At 44.6% G+C, this 20561-nt stretch overlaps 1 protein-coding gene across 2 annotated transcripts in view; it reads left to right on the top strand.

Moving 5' to 3' along the window:
* Window positions 1–515: 515 nt before the first annotated feature.
* sardh (sarcosine dehydrogenase) overlaps window positions 516–20561 on the top strand; it is a 103177-nt gene continuing 83131 nt past the window's right edge. Inside the window, exons 1-7 of one of the 2 annotated variants that reach the window (XM_023983408.2) lie at window positions 516–709; window positions 5238–5392; window positions 7525–7702; window positions 8396–8574; window positions 10124–10303; window positions 14859–14982; window positions 15325–15425. In XM_023983408.2, coding sequence (XP_023839176.1) covers window positions 5243–5392; window positions 7525–7702; window positions 8396–8574; window positions 10124–10303; window positions 14859–14982; window positions 15325–15425 — 912 coding nt within the window. In that variant the 5' untranslated portion in view covers window positions 516–709; window positions 5238–5242. Of the gene's footprint in view, window positions 809–5237; window positions 5393–7524; window positions 7703–8395; window positions 8575–10123; window positions 10304–14858; window positions 14983–15324; window positions 15426–20561 lie in introns of both variants that reach the window. The other variant, XM_023983407.2, reaches the window with a different exon arrangement.

Below are 20561 nucleotides of genomic sequence, written 5' to 3'. Positions count from 1 at the left end.
CCCAATTGAKTATGGTTACATGCACACAATAATGTGATTATTGTAGATAGTCAGATTAATATAATAGTTCGATTAAAACGKTTAGATGCTTTGCAAGAACGATTTCCCTAATAATAATGTTTACATGGTCACATCTGAAAGCAGGCTACCTGATGGCACTCTAATAAATGCAGAAAATAAACGWTCTACCACAGCGACCATGTTATTTTTGGAAGTATATCTGATTTTGAGTTCGGACATATAAAGTTTGTAKGTGAAAAGTACTTCAAAGACTCATACACGGGTTCCAAACTCACTCCACTCATGCTAGAGGCTCACCTGGCTGCAAAAGAATATGATAGAACGCTCCAATAGGATCTCGCTAGCTCGTACTTGGCTCTGCCAACTTCCTCTTTGTTCCGGTCACTATGATTAATTTGCTCCCATTGGAAACGACAGGCMGTGGTMTATCTTGGGTTAGTTCTAAAAATCTTTGTTAASACGGCGTCACTCCATTTGAACTCCTCCTCCACATTTACTGGATTGGTTGAACAGTGCAGAAGACAATCTCCCTAGAAAGTTTTTTCTTCTCGTCATCATCAGTATTTAGTGTATTTAGTTTCAGGCGTTTCTTTTACGCCTGCTACGTTTTAGGTTAGGGATGATCAAACTGCTGCCAGCGATAACCACACTTTGAGCTCGGGCTCAGACACCWCACGGCCATTTTCGAGTGAGTTTCATATTAACGGTCTCCGGCTGTGTGCTTTCCCCCTCTTATTGCATTTTTGGGGATCAACTTTAATCAAGAACAGGAGCGTATAGGAGCAAAGTAAGTGTTTGCGTGTAGGGGAGCACACAACACAGTTAATTTACTTTATATTACACAACGGGTGAGTCTAATCCTGGATGCAGATTGGTTAAATCCGCTTTCCAGCCTCTGTCTATTCCACAAATTACCACCGGCTGAAACTATGACGTTGAAATGCCTACGTCCTCTTCGATTTGACTGGGTAATCAATTGTCACATCAACCAAGCTAGACAATTTGTGAACTTTGTCTCCAGTGTAAAACGCATCTAGACATTATCCCATTTTAAACTAGCACTTGGCTTTAAAATAGCGGAGATTTGTATAAATCTTGCTGACTGTCTCTCTGACATTTACAACATTGTTTCAGTATTGAAATTCTTTCTCCAGTTGTATAGTTACGCAATAAGGCTCGGGGGTGTGTGGTAATATGGCAATATACCACGGCTAAGGGCTGTTCTTAGAGTGCCTGGCATACAGCCTTAGCCCGTGTATATTGGCCATATACCACAACCCCCCGCGGTGCCTATTGCTATTATAAACTGGTTACCAAAGAAATTAGAGCACTACAAATAAATATTTTGTCATACCTGTGGTGTACGGTCTGATATACCACAGCTGTCAGCCAATTCAGCATTCAGGACTCGAACCACACAGTTTAGAATTGCATATATACCTGTCTGTATAGTTTAATTGCACACACACACACACACACACACACACACACACACACACACACACACAGTAGGCTACAGCGCTTCTAAGTGTTGGCCTAACAAATGTTGTCGAATGTTTAATTGGCATGACACGGAGTAAAAGGAAAACCGGTATCAGATTTCAGGCTAACAAATTCAGGCTACATTGGTAAAATATTTACTCTGTTTATTTGCGAAGGCCTATGTGGCCAATAACACATCAAACTCAAGTGGGACATTTCCACTAGGCTGTTCCATTTAGACTAAAGTGAATGTTGTTTCTGTGGATGCACGATGCAGTGCTACAGGATCTCACATTAGAGCCCAGGTCAAGTATTGGTAGCTGCCAGTGGCCCTCTGTTTAAATCAAACATTATTTAAAGTGCATTTTAAAACACAACACACTTTACAGTAAAAAAACATTAAGGAGATAGAAGAAAAATGTTATGTATGATGGCTGTGGTGTCACTAGTGTTATTAGTGTGTCCAGGTTGAGTGATTTTATTGACAGGTGCCTTTCAGGTATGGGGGCGGATGAGTTCTCCACACTCTCTTGCTTTGACCACCATGTGACAGAAAGAAAACAGAGCCGAGCATAACAGTATGCCAGTGGAAGGGAGGACAGTAGCAGGTGACAATTCAGTTGTAGCCATTCTGTTACAGATTTGGTAACAGAATGACACATTTTAATCATTTAATAAATCACAAACCAAGTTATCAGTCCGAACACTAACAATACTGGACAAAAATATAAACGCAACATGTAAAGTGTTGGTCCCATGTTTCATGRGCGGAATTAAAAATCCCAGAAATGGTTTCAAATTTGTTTACAGCCCTGTTAGTGAGCATTTCACCTTCTCCTTTGCCAAGATAATCCATCCACCTGACAAGTGTGGCATATCAAGACGCTGATTAAGCAGCATGATCATTACAAAGGTGCACCTTGTGCTGGGGACAATAAAAGGCCACTCTAAAATGTGCAGTTTTGTCACACAACACAATGCCACAGATGTCTCAAGTTTTGAGGGAGCTTGCCTAAGGCATGCTGACTGCAGGAATGTCCACCAGAGCTGTTGCCAGAGAATTGAATGTTCATTTCTCTACCATAAGCCGCCTCCAACGTCGTTTTAGAGAAGTTGGTAGTACGTCCAACCGGCCTCACAACTGCAGACAATGTGTAACCACGCCAGCCCAGGACCACCACATCTGGCTTCCTTACCTGTGGGATGGTCTGAGACCAGCTACCTGGAGAGCTGATGAAACTGTGGGTTTGCACAACAGAAAGAATTTATGAACAAACTGTCTCAGGGTGATGAAATGATGATGATGAAACTCATCTGCATGCTTTTTGTTCTCACTAGGGTCTTGACCTGACTACAGTTCGGTGTCGTAACCAACTTCATTGGGCAAATGCTCACCTTCGATGGCCACTGGCATGCTGGAGAAGTGTGCTCTTCACAGCTGAATCGCGGTTTCAACTGTACCGGGCAGATGGCAGACTGCCTGTATGGCATCGTGTGGGCAAGCGGTTTGCTGATGTCAACGTTGTGAACAGAGTGCCCCGTGGGGGTGGGGTTATGGTATGGGCAGGCATAAACTACGGACAATGAACACAATTGCATTTTATCGATTGCAATTTGAATGCACAGAGATACCGTGACGAGACCCTGAGGCCCATTGTCATGCCATTCATCCGCTGCCATCGCTTTATGTTTCAGCATGCTAATGCACGGCCCCATGTTGGAAGGATATGTACACAATTCCCTAAAAATGTCCTAGTTCTTCCATGGCCTGCATACTCACCAGACATGTCACCCATTGAGCATGTTTGGGATGCTCTGGATCGACATGTACGACAGCCTGTTCCACTTCATGCCAATATCCAGCAACTTCGCACAGCCATTGAAGAGCCAATATCCAGCAACTTCGCACAGCCATTGAAGAGCCAATATCCAGCAACTTCGCACAGCCATTGAAGAGGAGTGGGACAACATTCCACAGGCCACAATCAACAGCCTGATCAACTCTATGTGAAGGAGATGTCTCGCGCTGCGTGAGGCAAATGGTCACACCAGATACTGACTGGTTTTCTGATCCACGCCCCTATCTATTTTGTAAGGTATCTGTGTCCAACAGATGCATATCTGTATTCCCAGTCACGTGAAATACTGATTTCCTTATATGAGCTGTAACTCGGTAAAATCTTTGAAATTGTTGCATGTTGCGTTTTATGATTAGTGTAACTGGTATTAGCTTTAAAAAATATTTTCTATGTGTTTTTTTTTGTAACAGAATGACAAGGCACTAGGCAATATTTCTTACATTTACAGAAGGCAAAACTAAATGTAAATGTTTTAGTTGGCAGGGGTCTTCAACATTATTGCGCAATACCTTTTTTTGAGACTTTTTCAGCTAGATGTTTTCGAAGACCTCTTTTCCATCTGTTTGACCAGAAATCAAAGCTTTTAATTATTCCAAATTTTTACGATGGAAATATGTACATATGCCTTCGTTTCAAATTTTTTTTGGCTGCCAGTAATGTTTTTTGGCCAAGGTCTTGATTTCAGAGTTTGGATGTGTAACTTGGTTGGGTAATAGAAGATATGGGAATCGTTAAGCTCTCCCCCCCCTGTCATTTCCTATCTGTCAGTCAATGGTGGTTTTGGTCAATGTCTCAGTCTTATGTAACCAGACAAGGATGTCTCTGAATATTGAGGGAAGCACCCCTTACCTCTCTGATTCAGAGGGGTTAAATGCGGAAGACACATTTCCGTTCTACAACTGACTAGGTATCACCCTTTACTAGCTGTAAAGTCTGACATTAGAGATTGGTCTATGGCTAAAAGGTTTGTTGACATCGAGTATGGAGGATGCATTACAAACGGCATCCTATTCCCTACATCGTGCACTACTTTTGACCAGAGCCGTATGGAACCCTTGTCAAAAGTAATACACTACATAGTGAATATGGTGACATTTGGGATAAAGAATAACACTTTTTCTTCCCAGATGTGGATAGTCAATGCCATGCAGCACAAAGAGAATCAGTGAAATGGCTTCGGCCCGTGACGTTTGTTTACATGCTGTGCTTCACATCGAGACTCGCGKGATGGTTGTCATGGCACAAGGTTCAGGAGCAGATTCCGGCTCAGGTTGGCTCTGTGGTATGAGTCGGACATCTGTGTTGTCTTGCAGAGATGACTAGGACTCGCGCGCACACTGTTGCTCCACCGTCCCTGCAATAGAGTGTGTGGGTCCTATTCATGTCCCTATTAGTTTTCCTTAGCCTAGAACGACCCCCCTAAACCACAGCACAAACTCATTCCACGGAGGGCTGAGCGTCTGCGGGTTTTAGCTTTTCCCTTGGTCTTCATTTGAAGTCACTAATTAGTAAGGAACTCCCCACACCTGGTTGTCTAGGGTTTAATTGAAAGGGAAAAAAATAAAACCTGCAGACAACCCCCCTAAACCACAGCACAAACTCATTCCACGGAGGGCTGAGCGTCTGCGGGTTTTAGCTTTTCCCTTGGTCTTCATTTGAAGTCACTAATTAGTAAGGAACTCCCCACACCTGGTTGTCTAGGGTTTAATTGAAAGGGAAAAAAACAAAAACCTGCAGACACTAGGCCCTCCATGGGATAAGTTTGACACCTTAAAGGGATGTGCTTTTGACTGTATTTGACTGTCTGTAGGAGGCATAACCCTGGTAGCTGCGTAGCCAGGCCAGAATCAGACCGGTATGTGTCTCTGTGTGCAGGGGCCATGGCCTTCCTGGGGACAGCAGTGCGGAAGGTGGCTAGCTGCCGTCCGGCCCTCTCCCCCCTGTGCCGCTCTGCCACCACCTCCCGTCGCTACAGCTCCAGTTCAGAGCCCACCACGGAGAAGAGCGTCCCCTACGAGAACGTACTCAAGGTCTGTGTGATGTTTTTTTTGTCATCCTCTATGGTTATGTCCGAAATGGCACCCTAATCCTTAGTCCCTATCGGCCCTGGTCAAAAGTAGTGCATTATACACCGAGTATAGCAAACATAAGGAATTCCTTCCTAAAATTGATTTGCCTCAGAACAGCCTCAATTTGTCGGGGCATGGACTCTACAAGGTGACGAAAGCGTTCCACAGGGATGCTGGCCCATGTTGACTCCAATGCTTCCGACAGTTGTCAAGGCTGGATGTCCTTTGGGTGGTGGACCATWCTTGATACACACGGTGAAAGAATGGCTAGCAGGAGCTCGTCTGAGCGGTTGGCTTCAGAGCCCTCACCTGCTATGTCCAGTACTTAGTGCTGATTCAGACCCTCTACAGCAGCGTTTCCCAAACTCGGTCCTGGGGACCCCAAGGCGTACACTTCTTGGTKTTTGCCCTAGCATTACACAGYTGATTAATATAATCAAAGCTTCATTTTTTAATTTTTAATTTATTTTACCTTTACTTAACTAGGAAAGTCAGTTAAGAACAAATTCTTATTTTCAATGACGGCCTAGTGTCACGAACCGGCTCAAAGCCCGTAACAAAAGGGAGACAACGTGGAGATAAGGAGTAACAAAATATATTTATTAAATAAAGTAACCTAAATGCAATTAACAATGGTGTGTGTAATCAGTAATCAGTAGTGTAAGTGAGTGTTTTGGCATGCATGAATGTGATAATGCGGTGTGTTGAAAGGTGCTAAAGCAAACAACCAAAAAGTCACAAAAAACCACAACAAAATCTATCAAGGTGTCTGCATGGAGAGAGTCCCCTCCATAAATGGGGAAGTGGTGTATTTATCCTGGGAGACACCGGGCCCAGGTGTTTCCCATGTATCTGACGACCCTCCCAACTCCGCCCACCGACATCCTAATAAGGAAACAAGAACAAAGAGAGAATACAGCAGACAGAGTGGGAGGGTCGTCACACTAGGAACAGTGGGTTAACTGCCTTGTTCAGGGGCAGAAYGACAGATTTGTACCTTGTCAGCTCGGGGATTTGAACTGGCAACCTTTCAATGCTTTAACCACTAGGCTACGCTGCCGCCCCTTGATGAGTTGATGAGTTGAATCAGCTGTGTAGTGCTATGGCAAAAACCAAAACGTGCGCCCCTTTGTGTCCCCAGGTCCAAGTTTGGGAAACGCTGCTCCACGGGATGTTTTTCTTCCTTTTCTTCCTGACCACCACAAATTAGGCACACACACACACTTCGGGTATTTACGAGGGGTCTTGTAATAACTTGGGATCTTACTTGTTGTGGTTATTTCGATGTTCGCACAACATTGACATTGGTGTTACCGTCGACAAAAATAAGTCCTCAGAAACCGCACTCTTTTCGGACGATGATAACACTCTGAGTGGGCGGCGCAGTGTCCAGATGCACATTTCCAAGCGCTCTGATTGGTTTGGAATGGCAGCGCTATGATTGTTGAGAGACCGCTAAGTTTGACTGAGCAGCCAAACTAACAGCATTGCAGTTCTTCACAAACCTGTGCACCTAGTTACCGTACCCCGTTCAAAGGCACTTAATTCTTTTAAAAAGAAAGGAGGACCACAATGGTAATGTCTCAAACTTTTTTGTGTTTACAGCTTTTGGCCCAAGCATTAGACACCTGAACATCTAATCAAATGGCTACCCAGACTATTTGCATTGCCCCCCCCCCCCACCTTCTATGCTGATGCTACTCTGTTATTATCTATGCGTAGTCACTTTACCCCTACCTACATGTACATATTACCTCAACTAACCAGTGCCCCCGTACATTGACTCTGTACCGGTACCCCCTGTATATAGCCTCGCTGTTATTTTACTGCTGCTCTTTTAATTGTTTTTTTATTTATTTTTAATTAACACTTATTTTTCATAACTGCATTGTGGATTAAGGGCTTGTAAGTAAGCATTTCACTGTAAGGTCTACACCTGTTTTCAGTGCAAGTGCCAAATAACAATCTGTTCCCTACTTAAAAAAAAAATATATTTCATATAAAAAAGAGAACATCTAATAAGAAATGTAGTTTTACTATGTGTATTCTATTTTTTTACTATGTGTATTCTATTTAAACAAATCTCGTGGTAGGTGGAGGAGGGTGGCAGTGGGCCTACCAAGCCCCTTCCCAAGTCAGCAGAGGCTGTGGTAATCGGTGGGGGAAGCCTGGGATGCCAGACAGTCTACCACCTAGCCAAGATGGGCATGACCAACGTGGTGCTGCTGGAGAGAGACAGACTGACCGCCGGAACCACCTGGCACACAGCAGGTAGGTAGTACCCACCTAACCACCCAGAAGCCTATCCAGGCTGTGGCTTTTGCTACTATGGATTCATTAATGTGTAGGGTTGTTTTGTAAATGGATCTGTCATGTATATCAGTGTTTTTTTAAATCCTGGTCCTGGGGACCCAAAGGGTTATATGGAAGATGCATTCAAGGTGATGTCACATTAAATGCCGTTAGGAAAATAAATGCATTATGATGACCACAAGGGTGTACCCTTACCATGCTTACAGATTCCCCCCCCCCCCCCCCCCCTTTGGTTACTTGACCTAAATTGCATTCTCTATGAAAATGACCATAGAGCATGATTTATAGCCTCTGGGGGGGTGGTGACAGGGGCATTCTTATGACATTGCCAGCTGAAAATTTGAGCTCAATTTCCAAAAAGACAAGTTCTGTAGCTTTCGTAGGATATGCCACCGAAATTGACGCACTGCGGACCCGGGACTGGGTCCAAAACAACCACGCAGTTGAACAGGTTTTAAAGGAGAAGAATATAACCTCTGGGATTGTTAAAGGGGAGGTCTAATTGGCCGGAAAACAAATGTACTTACATATTAGTCCCCCCCCCCTCGCTCTGTCTGTCTTCGTCTCTCTCTTTCTCTCCCTTTTGGTCTCTTTTTCTCTCTCCTGCTCCCTCACTAATCGTCACTGTCTCTTGTGGTGTCTCTGTCCCAGGTCTGCTGTGGCAGCTGAGGCCCAGTGATGTCGAGGTGGAGCTGCTAGCCCACACCAGACAGGTGATCAGCCATGACCTGGAGCAGGAGACCGGTCTAGAGACGGGCTGGATCCAGAACGGAGGCCTCTTCATCGCATCCAACAAGCAGAGGCTGGACGAGTATAAACGCCTCATGTCGGTACGCTCATACAGGACCAGACTACACTGGACTGGGGTCTTAGGTTAGACTGGTTGGGGTAGAGGTGTCTCTCTTTAACAAGCAGAGGCTGGACGAGTACAAACGCCTCACGTTGGTACCTATTGTAGACTGGGCCCTGCTGCTCCAGAATAGACTGGACTCAACGGAGTAAACTTATATAACTTGTTGGGGTAGAGGCTGGGTACTGTACCTATGGGCCTTACTTGTCCAGACTAGACCTACCCCTCCAGCGAATTCAGTAAATAGGCCAGCGGTAACTTTGTGGGTGTGAGATGAAATGCCCAGTTTGATTTTATTAGGATCCCCTTTAGCCGATGCCAATGGCGACAGCTAGTCTTACTTGGGTCCAACATATAACGAACAAGACATTCGACAAAAGACTTTACAATTTGCATACGTTGTGTGTATGTGTGCATCTATCAGTTCCACATACATGTCAGTAMATACACACACAAGTAGGTCACATGAGGGAGAGGTGTTGTGCCGTGAGGTGTTGCTTTATTTGTATTTTGAAACCAGGTTTGCTGTTCACTTGCATTCATGGCCCTGTAAAATACTGTAGGTTTCCTTGAATTTGTTCTGGATCTGGGGACTGTGAAAAGACCATTGGTGGCATGTCTGGTGGGGTAAAGTCTGTGTGTAAGTTGACTATGCGAACGGTTTAGAATTTCCAACACTTTTGTTAATGTTTCTTTTAAAAACAGTGACAAAGTCAGTCTTTCCTCAACTCTTAGCCAAGAGAGACTGGCACGCATAGAATTAATATTAGCCCGCTGATTACAATGAAGAGCAAGACGTGCCGCTCTGTTCTGGGCCAGCTGCAGCTTAACAAGGTCTTTACTTGCAGCACTGGACCATATGACCGTTTTTGATAATTGCACAAATGATCTGGAACTCAAATCACACAACTCCCATATGGGGCAGGGGGAGACAAGTTAGCAAATATAGAGGATTTATGAAATGTAATATTGCGGTGTCAACATTTCAGTCTTTGAGCTAGGGCAATTCCATGGTAATAGAATTATGCTGAGACTTAGATTTCACTTTTATAATGTGAACAAAAAAAAAATGATTGCAAAGCTGGTCCTCCTTTTCAGTTGGAATAGTTTTCATAGTGTTCTATTGTTAACAGTATTTTGTCTTATATTATCTCCAATGTATCGTCCATGTAAAAAGTATTGTCTGATTTAGGATGATTAATATCCGGCAATACTTTTTTTTAAATTCTATGCATTTTGCTAGGTTTTGGCATCACAGCACGAAAGTGTAAGGGTTCTCCAGTTTAGGTGGACTGGATCTTTATATTTACCATCTGGGTCCTGTTTCAGTAATGGTGAAATCAGACATTCTTGCTGAGTACCTGATAGTCTACCATTTTAAGAGAGTGGTTAAAACATGTTAATAACAGACCTTTTTGAGTGGAATTGCCCACAGTGAGAATAACCTGTATTTAATAGAGGTTCCATGCAAAATGGAAGTGTGGTGCTGTCTCACGAGGATGATGTCATTTTATTGTTCTTCTCTCCAGTTGGGGAAGGTGTACGGTATCGAGTCCCACGTCCTGTCCCCCGCTGAGACCAAAGACCTGTACCCTCTGATGAACGTAGATGACCTCTATGGCACGCTGTACGTCCCCAAGGATGGCACCATGGACCCCGCTGGCACCTGTACCACCCTGTCCAGGGCAGCCACTGCCCGTGGTGCCACGGTAAAGATAACACTCACGGATGCATGCATACACGGGCTCATTGGCTTGTGATGAGTAAGCCTTGCCTGCGACTTCAGAATCAGTGTCACCCTCGGCCCATGGGGGGAATCTCCTATTGGGCTAACAGTTAAGATGTTGGTTTCTCCCATGGGAGACCAGCGTGACACGCACGCACACAAGTTACTTAAGCGTTACATGGCTTGAGTATTGAGTTATTTGCTTAATTATTCTCTTCCCACTTGTGTACTATTAAAGATGGAAACATTATCTTGACACCGGCGTACAGTTGCACCTTAATAGTCAGTAAAAGACATTGAGTGGGCTATAAACCTGCAGTTCCTTAAGGTAACAATGTTTTTTCTAGACCGCTCAGGAGCAGAGCAGGCTAGTTTCTGACCAGTTTATCAGTGTTTTGTAGTGTAGGGAGGTCGGTGAACCCTGAGCATCAACTCTGTAGGGTCCAGTCCACTGTTCCATATTCTCTTTCCTGCTATAAGTGATACCAATGAATATTAAGACAGTAAAACCTTTAGATGGCCAGCGATAGATACACAACTATGGCACTTTATACTCTGTTGGCACTACTGTTGGCATTGCTCCTGTAACACCCACTCATCTACTCTCAGGCACAAAAAGCTCCTCAGGCACAAAAAGCTCCTGAAGAATGAATCTCTGTCATTATGGTTTTACCATATAACTACTATGTGATTGTATGTTATAACCAATGTTCCCTCTAAGCTGTGGACGTAGCTCCCAAGAGACTGCCATGCAGAAGAAAAATCAGCCCACGCAGAGGAGCACGAGATTGAACTTCACTCAACTTTCTAGAGTTTTCCCCGTTAGTTAACACTATCAACGTTTCCCTTTACTGTGGGAATTGTGATCCAATCAATGCAATATTTGCCACTTTCAATGCAACATACCAAAACGAACTATGCAAGAGATTTTGTTGTAGGCCAAGCGTATCGGTGTAGGATTGTATTGACAAGCAATACTCAGGCCCGTACTATACACAGACGGGTGCGCCATAACCAATCTGAGCTGCAGTAGGCCTATATGCAAATAGACCATTGCCATATATGGATTCGTGCCATTCACTTTAAACTGGACTATTTTACAGCATGAGCTGTCGTGATTTATTATRCATTTGTTTTGAGATCAAAGCGAGAGCAGCATATAGCCACGTGTGCTCATTTTACATTCTTTGCTAGTTAATGATTTAGTAGCCCAGTTATTGCTGATTTGTAGTCAGCAATGTGGGAGTGRTTRCTTCCTACAAGAGMACAAAACGTGTAGATTTCTAGCCATCTCTGAAAAGCTAGTCTGGTAAATACCTTTATTGTATCTTAAAAGGGCAGTGTTTTATTTTGAGACAGGCTTGAATAAGCTAAGTACTCAGTAGGCAGAGGGTAGCATAATTTGTATGATTCTCTGTAATAATGGTACGGAAATAATAATGAATTGTGGTTTCTTGCATCAAACAACACAACAAAATGTTCAGTCACCTCTTTGTCTGATAAACTGGTGAATGTCAAGCCCTGCATGTTTTCTTTCCAAAAGGYTCATGGAATGTAGGCCTACATTGAACCCCATACATGGCTGCTAATGTAGGCTGAATGATAGAACTTCTCTTTYCATGTTAAAATGTTATGTGATACATTTTCTCCATTTGGTTTTTATGGTAGGCCACTCTGGTAGGCCTACATTATGATCAAATAGCCACAGACATGGCCACTGTTAAAACAGTCAATTAAAGCGGGTACAGCCTCATTGTTCAAGGTGAACGCGTGCCTGAAGATGCACAGAAATTTCACAAGATTCAAATTCAAGCGCTCAGCAGACCTGAAATTGGCTCCGTGCTTAAAAAATATTAGAGGGAACATTGGTTATAAYGTAATGGATCGTACCTGGCTCCACCAGGGGGCTAAAGGGGGATTAGCCCCCTCAGTTCAAACTTTTGCCCCCTTTAAATTRTAGTTCTATATCCCTATATAAAAATGGCAAAAAAGTTCAAATGATTGAGTGACAGGTTGGCGCAAAACAACAAAAATCTCCGTTGCGCTGTGTCAGCWCAATGGACAGAGCGTGCCGCGGTGTGTGTGTGTAGGGGGGCTATGGAAAGTCACTGGGGTGGTTATGCATGATTCCTTTGGGTTTCCATAAAAGTGGGAGGCTAAATGAGTAACGTGCTACGCSTCCGCCTGTAATATTTGATTTATATTTATAAGGGCGGGGTCAAACTCTCTCTTTCCTGCTCCTCTGCTGTTCTATGGCACTATGGCCGGTGCTCTGCAGGGGCGTCTGACCTATGATGGGATGTGTAAGGTTTTCATCCCGACATTGACTGACAATGAATTGATTATGACTGAGCTCCCTTCGGTGCCTGTAGAGAAGGTGTGCTGTGTCTCTTTCCCAATGCTTGGAGAGAAAATGACTCCACCGCAAATGCCCCTGGGTGTGGAACTTGTCACTGCTGGGGGGGGGTTGGAATGTGCCATTCTGCCCCGCTGATACATGTCTATTAGTTTGGATAGTGTGGGTAGAAATACTGAACAGTAAGGATTTCAGTTGAAGGGAAAATGACCACTGCTACGTTCTGACAATGTTTGAGGTTACTGCTTATGCGTGAAGAATGTGTCTCGGGCATAGTTAATAATGTCGAGACCAGAAGAAGGCGAGGGGTATGTGGTGAAGAAGCGCTATAGGCACGTCTCTCGCCACTATTGGGCACCGACTCCTGCCAATTTGTTTCATCGTGTCAATTTTGATCAATGCCCCGTGAAATATACACTGAACAAAAATATACACGCAGTTGCAGCTAAATTGGAAATTGGTCAGTTGAAATAAATTCATTAGGCCTTAATCTATGGATTTCACATGACTGGGAATACCGATATTAAAAAAAAATTAAATAAAAAAAAAAGATGGGGGTGTGGATCAGAACCAGTCAGTATCTGGTGTGACCACCATTTTCCTCCTTCGCATAGAGTTGATCAGGCTGTTGATTGTGGCCTGTGGAATGTTGTTCCACTCGTCTTCAGTGGCTGTGCGAAGTTGCTGGATATTGACGGGAGCTGGGAAAACGCTGTCGTACACGTCGATCCAGAGCATCCCAAACATGCTTAACGGGTGACATGTCTGGTGAGTGGTGGTGATGAGGTTATGGCGGCGGATTAATGGCACGACAATGGGCCTCAGGATCTCATCACGGTATCTCTGTGCGTTCACATTGCCATTGATAAAATGCAGTTGTGTTCGCTGTCCGTAGCTTATGCCTGTCAATACCATAACCCCACCACCACGGGGCACTGTTCACAATGTTGACATCAGCCAACCGACAGCTCACACGACACCATACACGCTGTCTGCCATCTGCTAGGTACAGTTGAAACCGGAATTCATCCCTGAAGAGCACACTTGCACACAGCGTGCCAGTGGCCATCGAAGGTGAGCATTTACGATGCCGAACTGTAGTCGGGTSAAGACCCTGGTGAGGACAACAAGCATGCAGATGAGCTTCCCTGAGATGTTTTCGGATTGTTTATGCAGAAATTCTTCAATTGTGCAAACCCAGTTTCATCAGCTCTCCGGGTGGCTGGTCTTAGACCATCCCACAGGTGAAGAAGCTGGATGTGGAGGTCCTGGGCTGTTGTGGTTACAGATGGTCGGTGGTTGTGAGGCAGGTTAGATGTACTGCCAAATTCTTTAAAACGCCTATGATAGTGAAATGAAAATGTAATTATCTGGCAACAGCTCTTGTGGACATTCCTGCAGTCAGTATGGCAATTGCATGCTCCCTCAAATCTTGAGGCATCTGTGGCATTGTGTTGTGGCACARCTGCACATTTTAGAGTGGCCTTTTGTCTCCAGCACAAGGTGCACCTTTGTACTGATCATGCTGTTTAATCAGCTTTTTTGACATGCCACACCTGTCAGGTGGATGGATTATCRTAGCAAAGGATTAGTGCTCACTAACAGATGTAAACATTTGTGCACAAAATGTGAGAAATATTTTTTTGGGGGGGGACCAACACTTTACATGTTGCGTTTTATATTTTTGTTCAGTGTATATATTTGTCAATATCACCGTCATCTTTGAAACGCCAGCGCTGTGAAAATAAATCCAACACTCATTTCCACCTCTACCTACCTGCCTGCCTCCTGATTTAATCTCTGTCCTTACAACTGCTAGAAGGCCCCTATTTTATGCTGACACAGCGCAGCGGAGATACATTAGGCTACAGATTCCACGCCAACCTGTCACTTCAAAAGCACTCAATGAACTTTTGTTTATTGTGGTATGGCGTGATATAAGCAGAAGTCAATATAATTCCAATTCAAGAACACCCCCCCCCCCCCCAGAATTGTGCCCCCTCCCCCACTTTCAACTGCCCCTTTAGTCACTATCCTGGCTCCGGGTCTGGTAAGGCTTGTTTCTGGGCAAGTCACACAGCCAGAAATAACTCCTGGCGATAGCCATGAGTATAATAACTATAGATACGTATACATGGGGTTGTCTTTCACCTCATCTCTGATTGGCTCGCTCTCCTGTCAGGTGATAGAGAACTGTCCAGTGACGGGGATCCAGGTGAGCACAGACGACATGGGAGTGAAGAGGGTCAAGGCTGTGGAGACCTTCCACGGAACCATCCAGACCCCCGTGGTCGTAAACTGTGCAGGTTAGTCAGTCGTCTATCACAGTGATTCCAAACTTTTTTTTAATGGTTACTGTACCCCAAATTACATTTTGCTCTGTCTGGAGAACCCACAAAGTACCCCCCCCCCCCCCCCTTGTGCATTTGACCCGTAGGCCTATGTTCTGGCCTCCTATTTAAGCATCTGGACGCTATTCAAGATGACTGAACCATTACAAAAAGCCCTTAACAAGAAATAGAGTTGATTTGGACGGATCATTGACGAGTAGTTATTTAGGATGCAAGGTGATTTGTAGATCAGGGACTCTGCACAGTCGGACTGCAATGTTGAGCTTAAGCACGCACTCTCTCTCTTTGCCCTGTCAGGAGTGTGGGCCTCTAAGCTGGGTGAGATGGCTGGAGTCAAGGTGCCACTCATCGCCATGCACCATGCCTACGTCGTGACAGAGAGGATCGAGGGCATCCAGGTACGTCCGTAGGCACTCGTGTTGCACGCATGCTGCACACACACACGGAAACGCACACAGCACCATGCAGACATGGTGATCGAGGGCATCCAAGGAAAAGGAACAGCCTGTCTTGTCTTTACCATCGTGTAGTTGTAATAGTATTAATTTATTGATCCCGACTTGGGCAACTGATTTATCACCACAAACATATGCACTGTCAGAGGGTAAGTCCAGGTGACAYGTGCTATTTGAACTTTGATCTGCAATATTATCCAGCTTGCTCATGCATGTCGTACTGCTGACTAGAGGGCCAGCTGAGGCTCCAGTCTGCTCTCGGTTGTCACCATCTGGCCAAGCTGCAAAGCTGGAGGTTCTAAAATGTATCTTCTTAAAATGTTCAACCTAACCTTAACCCCAACCACACTGCTAACCTTATGCCTAGCCCTAACCTTAAATTAAGACAAGTTTATTTTAGTTTTCATGAATTTGTTACGATATAGCCAATTTTAACTTTGCAGCTTGGCCTTATAGTGTGAACCAGTCCTTTCCTCTCTCCCACCACCAGGTCTCCCCAGCAGGGGGCACTGTGACACTGCAGGCCCCTGTCTTACTACTTCCCTTCAGTGTAGAGCAGGTATTCCCAAACTGGGGTATGCGTACCCCCAGTACATTAGTGTCTAGTTTAAGAAACAGGCGCCTCACAATTCCTCAACTGGCAGCTTCATTAAATAGTACCCGCAAAACACCAGCCTCAACAGTGAAGAGGCGACTCCGGGATGCTGGCCTTCTAGGCAGAGTTGCAAAGAAAAGGCCATATCTCAGACTGGCCAACAAAAATAAATTATTAAGATGGGCAAAGAATACAGACACTGGACAGAGGAACTCTGCCTAGAAGGCCAGCATCCCAGAGTCGCCTTTTCACTGTTGACAATGAGACTGTTTTTTTGCGGGGACTATTTGTCACGAACCGGCTCATAGTCCGTAACAGAAAGGGAGACAACGTGGAGATTAGTTAATAAAGATTTTGTTATTCCTTAAATAATCTAAATACAATTAACAATGGTGTGTGTAATCAGTAGTGTAAGTGAGTGGTTGCGTGCATAAATGTGATAATGAGGGGTGTTCAAAAAGGTGCCAAAGCAAAGAAACGGCCACAAAAATGCCACAACCAAAATCTATAAGTGTGTTTGCATGGAGAGAGTCTCCTCAATGAATGGGGAAGTGGTGTATTTATCCTGGGATACACCCGGGCCCAGGTGTGTCCCATGTCGCTGACGACCCTCCCAGCTCCGCCCGCCGACATCCTAATAAGGAAAACCAGAGCAAAGAGAAAGAATACGGCAGACAGAGCGGGAGGGTTTTCACCCCCCCCTCCCCCCCATAAAACCGGGGACCAACAAGGACCGCGGAACACCATACCAGTCACACAAACAAATTGACCCACCCTCTGCGTCCCAAATTGATGAGGGGGTACATGTTCACACTTCCACTTGTCCCAGCCAACCTCGTCCTCCCCAGACCTCAGCAAACTTTGTGCACAGGAAGCAACCTTTCAGAGAAAAGAAGAAAACGAGACCAGAAGGGAACAGACAGGAGCGACAGAACAGGACAATACCAAACAATGGTCAGTCACGTAGACATTCGGGAACAGGACAAAACCAAACAATGGTCAGTCACGTAGACATTCGGGAACAGGACAAAACCAAACAATGGTCAGTCACRYAGACATTCRGGAACAGGGTGAACAAGAGAGCGTGTCAGCAACAATCTCCAACGAAAATAACATCTCAGGGTCCTTCCCGTAACATTTTGGCAACATCAACACAATCTTTCTTTAGACGTTTATCACTMATTTCAATCTTGTGGTGTTAAGCGATCTTCAACTGCTGTTCTTTAGTCCATCATTCGAACAGTTCCTCTGATGGAAAGCGAATGAACTCGTCTACATTAGACACCATAGTCAGAAGTAAATACTTAAAAAATGATCGCTCTTCCCTTCTGCTGAGCACACCAGACCGGACCACAACAAGAGAAATGACAATCGCACTGGGCACCACAGAAGAGAGATGAGATCTATATGGAGCTTCCCCAAAACCTACAGTAACTCAACCCTCGTCTTCGTGCGGATATGCGGTGGGTAATTACGCACTATAGCCCGCTGGCAAGKWWGAAGRAAAAAAAAGGGAACAGACAGGAGCGACAGAACAGGACAATACCAAACAATGGTGTGAGTTGGGTGAGCGATTACGCAGGTACTTTCTCAACGGATGACACAAACAACTGGATTCGTTATCCCTTTCATGCCCTGCCTCCAGTCCACTTACTGATATCTGAACAAGAGAGCCTCATCGAAATTTCAACTAGCGGTTATGTGAAAATAGAACTTAATCAAAAGCCACTGACAGATTTCTGTATTGGGCTGCGCTCAGAGTATCCTGCCTTGGCAAATCGCGCTGTTAAGACACTGATTTCCCTTTGCAACAACGTATCTATGTGAGAGTGGATTCTCGGCCCTCACTAGCATGAAAACTAAATACAGGCACAGACTGTATGTGTGAAATGAAATAAGACTGAGACYCTCTCCAATACAACCCAACATTGCAGAGTTATGTGCATCCTTTCAAGCACACCCTTCTCATTAACCTGTGGTGAGTTACTCACAATTTTCAATGAACCAAAAAGGTTTAATATGTAAGATGGTTAAATAAAGAGCAAAATTATTGATTATTATATTATTATTTGTGCCCTGTTCCTAATAAGAGCTCTTTGTCACTTCCCAAGAGCTGGGTGACAAACTCACACTCATTCTTATGTTTAATAAATCTATTGTGTGTGTGTGTGTGTGGCAGGCTTACAATGATGGCAAAAAACAACATTTGAGAGTGAGCTGACCCTGGTGCTAGAGGGGGTACGCAGCTGGAGGTTGAATGTTTTGAAGGGGTACGGGACTATAAAAAGATTAGGAACCACTGGTGTAGAGAACTGAGTCAAAGATGGTTTATTATGAAGATTCCTAGAAWTTGCTTCTCCAATAGAAATCCCCGATCACGCTTGTAGGCGATGTCAAGGCCACGTTAGATAGCCAACCTCATGAGCAGAAACATGCTCAGTCATGCCCAACTGAGCATGTAAACTCAGCAACAACAAAAAAYGTCCTCTCACTGTCAACTGTGTTTATTTTCAGCAAACCTAACATGTGGAAATATTTGTATGAACAAGATTCAACAACTCAGGCATAAACTGAACAAKTTCCACARACATGTGACTAACAGAAATGGAATAATGTGTCCCTGAACAAAGGGGGGTCAAAATCAAAAGTAAYAGTCAGTATYTGGTGTGGCCACCAGCTGCATTAAGTACTGCAGTGCATCTCCTCCTTGTGGACTGCACCAGATTTGCCTGTTCTTGCTGTGAGACGTTACCCTACTCTTCCACCAAGGCACCTGTAAGTTCCCAGACATTTCTGGAGGGAATGGCCCKAGCCCTCACCYTCCAATCCAACAGGTCCTAGATGTGCTCAATGGGATTGAGATCCGGGCTCTTCGCTGGCCATGGCAGAATACTGATATTCCTGTCTTGCAGGAAATCATGCACAKRACRAACAGAATGGCTGGTGGCATTGTCATGTCAGGATGAGCCTGCAGGAAGGGTACCACATGAGGGAAGAGGATGTCTTCCCTGTAACGGTGTGCTGTGACACACCGCCCCAGACCATGACGGACCCTCCACCTCCAAATTGATCCTGCTCCAGAGTACAGGCCTCGGTGTAACGCTCATTCCTTCGATGATAAACGCGAATCCGACCATCACCCCTGGTGGGACAACCGCGACTCGTCAGTGAAGAGCACTTTTTGCCAGTCCTGTCTGGTCCTGCGACGGTGGGTAATGTGCCCATATGCAACGTCGTTGCCGGTGATGTCTGGTGAGGACCTGTCTTACAACAGGCCTACAAGCCCTCAGTCCAGCCTCTCTCAGCCTATTGCTGACAGGCTGAGCACTGATGGAGGGATTGTGCGTTCCTGGTGTAACTCGGGCAGTTGTTGTTGCCATCCTGTACTTGTCCCGCAGGTGTGATGTTCAGATGTACCGATCCTGTGCTGGTGTTACACGTGGTCAGCCACTGCGAAGACAATCAGCTGTCCGTCCTGTCTCCCTGTAGCGCTTTCTTAGGCGTCTCACAGTATGGACATTGCAATTTATTGCCCTGGCCACATCTGCAGTCCTCATGCCTCCTTGCAGCATGCCTAAGGCACGTTCACGCAGATGAGCAGGGACCCTGGGCATCTTTCTTTTGGTGTTTTTCCAGAGTCAGTAGAAAGACCTCTTTAGTGTCCTAAGTTTTCATAACTACCGTCTGTAAACTGTTAGTCTCTTAACGACCGTTCCACACGTGCATGTTCATTAATTGTTTATGGTTCATTGAACTAGCATGGGAAACGGTGTTTAAACCCTTTACAATGAAGATCTGTGAAGTTATTTGGATTTTTACAAATTATCTTTGAAAGACAGGGTCTTGAAAAAGGGACGTTTATTTTTTTGCTGAGTTTATATGCTGTCAAATTAAAGGCACTCCTATATAAAGTAGTTTTTTGATTAAATTGTTTACCTGTCAGTAGAAAAATATATGGCAAATAGATATCAAAACTGGATGGTGTTAACCGAGTGGCGCAGCGGTCTAAGGCACTGCATCTCAGTGCTTGAGGCGTCAATACAGAGACCCAATACAGACAATCCAGGATGTGTCAGAACCGCCCGTGATCAGGAGTCCAATAGGGCAGCGCACAATACCCTGTGTCGTCCGGGTTTGGCCGGTGTAGAACTGTCATTGTAAATAAGAATTTGTTCTTAATTGACTAGTTAAATAAAAAAAGAAAATGATAGATGGGAGGGGTTGAGTGGAGCTGAAGGGTGGGATTAAAAACAACAAAATGACTATACTTTGTGTCTGTAAAATATATATATATATATAGTATGTATGAGTTGGAAGTAGAAGCCTAAGTGTTATAGTTTATTAGTATACTCCAATTAGGGGAGGGGTGGTAGGGTTAGGGGAAAATGTGTGCATAGAGTACCAGTCAAAAGTTTGGACACACCTACTCATTCAAGGGTTTTACTTTTATTTTTTACTATTTTCTACATTGTAGAATAATAGTG

This window comes from Salvelinus sp. IW2-2015, linkage group LG4q.1:29 (genome assembly GCF_002910315.2).
Source record: "Salvelinus sp. IW2-2015 linkage group LG4q.1:29, ASM291031v2, whole genome shotgun sequence".
Classification (NCBI taxonomy): Eukaryota; Metazoa; Chordata; class Actinopteri; order Salmoniformes; family Salmonidae; genus Salvelinus; species Salvelinus sp. IW2-2015.
Note: the sequence above shows the minus strand (reverse complement) of the source record. Positions and strands in the feature narration are given on the sequence as shown.